An 8,980-nucleotide genomic window follows, 5' to 3' on the forward strand; every position below is an offset into this window, starting at 1 on the left:
ATGCTGACCATCCCTGACTAGTCCATGCCTTTCCACATGACAGTTAATCCTAGCTCTCAGGATTGATTCTACTAATTTGCTCACCTCCGATGTAAGACTAACTGGCCTATAATTGTTTGGCATTTCCTTTGATGCCTTTTTAAACAATGGAACTACATTTGCATTTCTCCAGTCCTCTGGTACCTCCCCTGTATCTAGTGAAGCTTGGAAAATCATCCTCAGAGCATCTGCTGTCTCCTCCCTGACTTCCTTCAGCAGCCTCGGAAACAATCCATCTGGCCCTGGTCACTTATCAACTGTCAAGGATTTCAACCCTTCAAGTGCTTCCTCTCTCTTTATGACTATCCCATCCAATATCTCGCAGTTTTCATCCTGGACTACTACATCTCCATCCTCCCTTTCCTTTGTAAACACGGAGACAAAATATTCATTCAAAATCCTTCCCACAGCTTCTGCATCTATACACAAGTTTCCATCTTCATCTCTGATAGGTCCCACTTTTACCTCAACTAACCTTTTAGCATTAATTTATTGGTAAAACATCTTTGAGTTTTCCTTAACTTTACTTGCTAATCTTTCTTCATGCCCTCTCTTTGATTTCCTTATTTCCTTTTTTACTTCGTCCCTGCACTTTCTATATTCGTCTAGGCTATCTGCAGTGCTTAGCTCTTTGTGTCTAGTGTATGCTTTCTTTTTCTGTTTGATCTTCCCCTGTATTCCTCTAGACAACCAGAGGGATCTAGATTTGGCAGTACCACTCTTATTTTTGTAGGGGACATGTCTACTTTGTACAATTAGGATCTTGCTTTTTAGTGCTTCCCACTGGTTTTCCACTGTTTTATCCTCCAGCAGTGCTGTCCAGTCCACCTCAGCCAAGTCCCTTCTCATTTCTGCAAAATTTGCCTTCCCCCAGTTCAAGACTTTTACTCCTGCCTTATCTCTGTCCTTTCCCATGGCAATGCTAAACCTAACTGAATTGTGATCACTGTCCCCGATATGGTCGCCAACTGTCACTTCACCCACTTGCCCTTCTTTGTCCCACAAGACTAGGTCTAGAATTGCATCTCCTCTCATTGGGTTTGTCACTAATTGGTTGAAAAAATTTTCCTGGACACACTGCATGAACCTGGCTCCCTCAGTGCCACTTATATTGTTTGAATCCCAGTTGATATTGGGATAGTTGAAGTCTCCTACTATTATTGCCCGCTTGTTCTTACAAGCAGGAATTTGCCTACATATTTGTCCTTCTATCTCCCTTTCACTATTTGGAGGTCTGTAGTATACTCCCAGTAGTGTGACTACCCCTTTTTTATTTCTAAGCTCAATCCATAAAGCCTCATTTGTTGACCCATTTAGTATATCATCCCTTCTCACAACTGGAATTGATTCTTTAACCATTAGTGCTACCTCCCCCCCTCCCTTTTTATCTCCTACTCTATCGTGTCTGAAGACTCTATAACCAGGGATATTAAGCTGCCAGTTTTGTCCCTCCTTTAGCCAGGTCTCCGTTATAGCAATTACATCCTGCTGCCATGTGTCTACCTGTGCCCTTAACTCATCTACCTTGTTTGTAATACTCCTAGCATTGAAGTATAAACTGTTTAACCCCATCAATTTCTCTTGCTGGACACTTTTTAAATTTTGCTTCTCCTGTAACTCCATGTCTATCACAACGTCCCTAGCTAATGTTCTACCTCCATTTTTCTGATCTGAATTTGACCTATCTGATCCCAATACTGGGATCCCATCCCCCTGCCACACTAGTTTAAATACTCCCCAACAAAGTTGTCCATTTGAGACATTGTCGTGTCACTTGAAGACTCTGGCCTGTCCCTTATAGATTCTGGCTTGTCCGTTTACGACACTGGCCTGTCACTTTAAGGCACTGGCCTGACTCTTTGGAATACTGGCCTGTCCGTTTAAGACACCGGCATGTCATCTTAAGATACTGGCTTGTCCCTTTAAGACACATGCCTCTCCCTTTGACACAATGGCCTGTCCGTTTAAGACACCGGCTTGTTACTTTAAGACACTGGCTTGTCCCTATAAACACTGGACTGTCTCTTTGGTGTACTGGCCTGTCCGATGAAGACACTGGCCTGTCACATTAAGACACGGCCCTGCCCGTTTAAGACATAGTCTGTCCCTTTAAGACACTGGTCTGTTTCTTTGTGACACTGGCCTGTTCATATGAGACAGTGGCTTGTAACTTAATGACAGTGGCCTTTCCCTTTAAGACACTGGCCTGTCCCTTTGATACACTGGCCTGTCCCCTTAAGACACCTGCCCATCTTTTTAAAACACTGGACTGTCACTTTAATACTCTTGTCTGTCCTTTAAGACACTAATCTGTTCATTTGAGACACGGGCTTCTCCCTATAATTATCTGCCCTGTCATTTAAGGTACTAGCTTCTCCATTCGAGAAATTCTTGTGTCATTTGAAGACAGTGGCCTGTCCCTTATAGATCTGGCCTGCCTCATTCATTAAGACACTGTTATATCCCTATGAGGCTTGACCCTTTAAGATACAAGACTGGCCTTCAAGACGCTAGCTGTCCTTTTAGGACACTGGCCTGTCACTTTCAGACACTAGTTTGTCCCTTTGATACACTGGCCTGTCCCTTTTAAAACACTGGCCTGGCTCTTATGGATACTGGCCTGTCCATTTAAGGCACTGTCCTATCATTTTAAGACACTGGCCTGTCCCTTTCAGATATTAGCCTGTCACTTTAAGGTACTGGCCTTTCCCTTTAAGAGACTGGTCTGTCACTTTAAGGCACTAGCCTGTCCATTTCATACATTGGCTTTTAAGACACAGGCCGGACTCTTTGGGATGCTGGCCTATCCGTTTAAGACACTGGCCTGTCACTTTAAGTCAATGGCCTGTCCCTTTGCACAGAATATAATGTAAAGAGTTATGTGCAGCTCCCACTATCTGCAAAATGCCTCCACTCTTACCCTGTAGCTGTCAATCATTGCTTTGATAAACTTATTCCTTTCCTTCTAGGGGAATTGACACAGTTAACCCTGGATCCAAACACGGCGAACAAGCACCTGATTCTGTCTGATGATCGGCGATCAGTGATGTACAGTCGTCAGGAACGGCCCTACCCAAATAATCCAGAGAGGTTTGTCAGCCACCCTCAAATCCTCTGCAGAAAGAGTTTCTTCTGTGGAAGCTATTTCTGGGATGTGGAAACTGTTGGTAATTGGTGGGGGGTAGGGATCGCATATGGAAATATACAGAAGGTGGGTAGGAATTCTGATCTTCGGAACACCGCAAAAGCTTGGTGCTTGCACCTCTGCTTTAGTGACTTGTCAGCCTTTCATAATAACCAGCGTACACGTCTATCACTGCACCCCTCCGTCAGCAGGATCCGAGTTAAGTTGGACTATGATGCAGGGACTGTGTCATTCTTCCAGGTCACTGACACATTGACACACTTACACACGTTTAAAGCTACATTTGCTGGAGATCTATATCCAGCTTTTTGCTGTGAGAATAACTCTGGGCTAAAACTGTTAAATTCATTATGAACTGCTTAAGGACTTTAATTTTTTTTTCAATATTCATTCTCGAATTGTCGGTGTCCCTGGCAAGGCTGGGATTTATTGTCCATCCCAAGTTGCCTGACTTGATTACTTCAGAGAGCATTCAAGAGTAAATGGGAAGGTTGAGAGTTATTGTCCATCCCAAATTATCCTTGCTAGGTTACTTCAGAGAGAATTCAGGAGTAAATGGTGTTGGTGTGGTGCTGCAGTCACACTTTAGCCAGTTCAGATAAGACTTTCCCTCAAGTTCTTTAGTGAACTAGAAGTCCTGCAATGATGTCCTGGGGCTGAGATGATGGCTCTCCAAAAGCCATAGCTGGAATTTACAATTTTCAGATGGGTCTTTGCTGCCCTCATGTATAGAAGCTGATTAGAAATACTAAGAGTAGAAGGAGTGGGGGCAAATGACCAGACACTGGAACAGGGAGGGAAACCTGCGAGATTGCTAGAAAATGTTATTCTATACTTACCTTTGAGGATGATGGAAAGCATATTAATGTGCATGTTTTTATTGCTTAAATATAGATGCATGTCCCAAGAGCTGCAACTTTATACGTTTACTTTTGAAGTTATTCGTTTCTGATGTAATCGCATTTTCTATTAAATGAAGCGAGTATAGAGTGCAGCATTTAACACAAGTTTTCTGTTGTTAATTCAGTTTTTTTTGGTGAATGCCATTTCGAGCATGATAGTGGTTTCTCACTTTATGTGCTGCTGTTCCTCAAAGTCTTATGTTATTGAGCTCATTACATGTGATTTATGAGTTTTAACAAGGATGTGGTGGGAGGAGAGTCTCATAGCTGAGCATTAGTATTCACTGAACCATCTTTTTGTGAGTTCTCTCTAGTGGTATGAACATAAATCCAGGCTGACGTTTGAATGCAGAACTAAATGAGTGCTGTATTGTCAGAGGCTGCCTTTTGGATGAGACATTAAAACAAGGACCCGTCTATGTTGTAATATGCCTTTAAGTGATGGCAGCATGATATAACTAGAAGGGAAGTGTGTCATGTGATCCAGCTTTAGTTTCAGTTTTGCCTATGAGCAGGACACAGCACAGCTCTGATGTCTTCAGGTTTCCTACCTTTGTACAAGTGTTCTTATGTGCTTCGTCTTGATAAATGAACCCCCAACAATATTTACCCGATCCCTTATGAGCGATTGGTGTCTTTATATCATTATAAAAACACAACAGCCTACCCTCTCAGGTGAATGAAAAAGTCCGATAGCTTATTTTGAGGAGGTCCTCCACCTGCCCTGGTCAAAGTTTATCCTTCTACCAGTATCGCTGTAACAGTTACTCTGTTCATTGTGACATTTCTGTGTGTGGAGTTTTTCTGTGTGCAAATTGGTAGCTGTGTTTCCTACATTACCACAATGATTAAACTTCAAAATAAAATTGGCTGTAAAGCACTTTGGGGCATCCCCCTGAGGTTGTGAAAGGCACTATATAAATGGAAATCTTTCTTTTTATGTGCATCTACCCCATGCACCTTCATCATTACCAGACCAACTTTTGCATGAGTTATTGATGTGCCCCTAATTGTAGAGGTGCCCTTAGAACCACTTTCATTGACACAGAGTTGTCCCTTGTGCCAGTGCATGGCATTGACTTATTCCTAAGCCTCCAAAGAATTCCTGCACTGAAGATCATGTGAAGGACAGACAGGCGTCTATCTACAAGGTAATAAAGTCACTATCGAAGGCTTCTGGTGATTTATTTTTGACAGGCTCTTTACCTGAATTACCCAGGTGGTTCGACCGCAATTGCAAGTGCTGCAGACTGGATAATTAGTTATCTTTCTCTTCAAAGGAAATGGAAATCAGGAGAGACTCTAACAGGCAGTTCAATCTTTAAAGCCTGTTTTATCCTATCATAGAAAGTCAAACTGTACCTGTTGAATGTCAAGTCCACAAAGACTCTTCGGGCTCATTCAGCTTCATCTTTACTATTCCAATCCTTCTGGATTGCATGTATTACCCATTTATTTTCCTAAATCCAGTCCTTTAATACTGCCTGCATTAAATTAAATTTCATCCACTGATTATCTGTCCAGTCACGTAAGAGGGGATTCTCAACTTGGGGTGGGGGGGGGGGGGGGGTGGGGGGGTCTGTGGTTCTCTAGGGCTTGTTATAACACAGCAGTTGGTAAAGACTGAATTAGTTAAAATCCCAGAGGAAAACTTTATACAACTGTCATAACCTAAATTTTCAATTGGTATGTTTGAGATGCAGCTCTGAATTCGGAAATGAGAGCCAACAAGCCTCAAGAGGTTTTTCATATAAATTAAACTAAACATTTCTTAACTTAACAAGGAATTAAACACATACATCTGTTTACAAATTACTACCATAACAACAATTAAACAAATCCCCAAATTAATCAGTCCCAGGTAAAAGCTCGCCAAGGCGACAATAACCTATAGACTTAAACAGACACCAGGCAAAGAACATTTTATCTTACAAATTCAAAATGAGCTTCCTTTCAATTTGGTTCCTTTGCACAGTTGTAGGCTTACAGGTGGCATGCCTCTGGCCTACCCACTCAAAACTCTTTTTCTGCATAGGCCTAGGCTTCTCTGTGAATGCAAATTCTCGTTGTATCACCAGGCCCTTTGAACTCCACCTCTTCTAACAATAAAACCCCTTTCATAGAATCAATTTTATTAGTAATGTAAACATATTGCTTGGTGTCTCCTAGCTTGGCGCAAGATTTCGCCCCCAGTCTTTGAATGTTTTTTTTCAACAAAATGCAAATGGACTCTTTACCTTACTGTTTAACATCTCAAAACTACTATACATCAAAACGCCCAGACTAACTGGCTTTAATACAATCGAGACACACACTCACACCCACAGACACAGACACTACTACACGTCCAATTTAAAATAATTTCCAATAACATTATATATATTAATGTCTTCATGACAAGACTACAAGATGATTTCATGGGTTCCACCAATTATTTCAATAAACTCTTGTTTCACCCATTGATTACATGCACCATTCACTTGAACAATAATCTTTGCCTAACTTGAATTTGAAAGAGCCAGCATGAATTTGTAAAGGTCAGGTGATGCCTGATGAATCTGAATAGAGACAGATGTTCATTTATATGAGCTTCCAGAAGGCAATTGACAAAGTTCTTTATAAGAGACTGTTAGCTAAAGTTGAAGATCATGGAACTGAAGGCAGATTATTGATCTGGTTGGCAAATTGGCTGAACGGCAGGGGTCAGAGAGTAGGGATAATGGAGAGGTAGTCTAATTGACTCATGACGTCATTCAAGGATCTATGTTGGGACATCAACTATTCAATGTATTTATTAACGATTAAACTGATGAGATAGAACGCCACACATTCAAATATGCTGATGACACAAAGGTGGCATTGTAAGCATTGTAGATGAAAATGTAACGTTATAAAAAAGAATTGATAGATTAAGCGAATGAGCAAAGTCATGCCAACTAGATTTCACTGTAACAAAATGTGAGGTTCTCCATTTTGGACATCAGAAGAATAGAACTGCGTACCTTATAAATGGTGAAAAATTACAAACATTGGATGTCCAAAAAGACTTGTCGTCCAGGTACATAAATCATTGAAATATTGTGAACAGGTACAGAAAAACAACAAAATGGATTGTTGGTCTTTATATCTAGAGAACTAGAATATAAGGTGTTACGACCTACATGGGAGGAGTGCACGAATTCTCTAGCCCCTCTTCTCCGTAGGTCATCACAATAGTGTAAATGTTTGATTCACTCACCAAAATAGCCACTTGTTTATCTTTACTACTATTAGACCCAGAATAAAAGAAACTTTAACCAGGCTTCTTTCAATAAATTCAGAATGATTCGTTTATTATAAAATGAAACTTCTTTTTTAAAGACAAGTTGCAAAACTGGTTAACAAACAATTTGTAATCTGGAATTACAACAATCTAACTGCTTTTAAAATCCCAGCAGGCAGATGTACGCGTGCACACGCACACACACACGCTTGTACGCACACGCAAACACAAAACAAAGGACAAAACAAATAAGGTCTCTGTAGAGGTTGGTGTAAGGGAACACTTAAAAAAAATGATAATGTTCGAAAAGGTCTGGAAGTCTTTTCCAAAGGGTCTTTGGTGAAACACTCTCCTTGTTAGCTCTCGCTTGTCGCAGTTTCACTGGCTTTCAGTGCAGATGAGAAGTTTCTAGCTGAAAGTGAACAGCCATTCTCAACTGCAGGCAACACAGTGGGAGAGGGATGGAGGGTGAGAGAGAAGCGGTCTTCCTTCACAGTTTGCTTCCAAGGCACACACTGAGTTCAACGTAAAATGTTCAGAGAGAAATTTTACCAGGCCGAGTATTTTCAGCCATTCAACAGGAAACCAAGGCTTGGCAACAGCAGTTCTTTTTATGTTAACTCAAGTAAACAAACTGTTATCTCACCAGGTATCTTGTTGGTCCTCTAGATGAAGTGATGTGATTTGTTGAAAAAGAAAGCTGCTTGCTCACATGCCAAAGTGGACTTGTAGCCTTTAAAAAAAAACTTAGGAGAGTGTCCTTTCAATTAAAAAAAACATATAGCCCTTAGAGTTATGGATTCACCACAAAGGGAGTACCAGCTATGCTTCAGGCCTCATTTGGAGTATTGTGATCAAGTGTGGGCAACGCAACTTAGTAAAGATTTATTAACTTTCGAGGGAATGAAACATAGGGGAGAATTTTCTCCCCATCGGGGGTGGGGGGGGGGGGGGAGGGGGGGGGGGATGGCGGTGGGGTGGTGGGGGTGTGTGGGCTGAGCGGGAGCGGGTGCAGGCAGGCGTGCAGCCAATCATCACCTGTGATTGGCTGCACGCCACCATTTTACGTGGTCGGGTCAACAGGAAATTGAGGTTACCACCAACAGCATCAAAAAAAAAAGTGGATTTCCTCAATTCAATCAGTAAGAAGCAGCTAATGAAACCAGCAGTAATAAAAAAGTCACTAGAGGTGAGCTTTGTCTTTGCACACACTTACTCCAGTGGATGCCAGTTATGCTGGGACTCATGGCCTGATCCTGTGTTAATTTGTTTCTGCTTTGATGCTGATAAAAAATAAAATTGCATTTAATTTCCAGTTAATAATTAAAAGCAGGTGGGATTAATATATGTTTGGGTTTGAATTCACCTGTGTAATCAATAGACTTAATTAACTGAATTTTATATGACAAGGAGAGTTTTGGTCAGATGGAGTGGGACGGGGTGGGGGTGCAGGGGTAAAAGTCTCGAGGCAATCTGTTTTCTGACACAAAGCCACCTCTAACCCATCCATTTCTGCTTTATCTGAGGATGGAAGGTGGCCAAATAACAGACCTGATCCAAGGATGTGGGTTGCAACTTTAAATATTGTTAGGTACTTAGACCTCACACTGTATGTTTTTATAAACATATTTT

The 8,980-nt window shown here is 41.4% G+C and overlaps 1 protein-coding gene across 2 annotated transcripts in view; it reads left to right on the forward strand.

The window, feature by feature from the left end:
* The window catches only part of LOC121290593 (tripartite motif-containing protein 14-like), a 45,132-nt gene extending 40,434 nt beyond the window's left edge, over nt 1-4,698 (forward strand). For both annotated transcript variants that reach the window (XM_041211208.1, XM_041211209.1), the window contains one exon: nt 3,009-4,698. In XM_041211208.1, the coding sequence (XP_041067142.1) occupies nt 3,009-3,538 (530 nt within the window). In that variant the 3' untranslated portion in view covers nt 3,539-4,698. The remainder of the gene's footprint in view (nt 1-3,008) is intronic.
* The last annotated feature ends 4,282 nt before the right edge of the window (nt 4,699-8,980 follow it).

Source organism: Carcharodon carcharias, chromosome 18, assembly GCF_017639515.1.
Source record: "Carcharodon carcharias isolate sCarCar2 chromosome 18, sCarCar2.pri, whole genome shotgun sequence".
Taxonomy (NCBI): Eukaryota; Metazoa; Chordata; class Chondrichthyes; order Lamniformes; family Lamnidae; genus Carcharodon; species Carcharodon carcharias.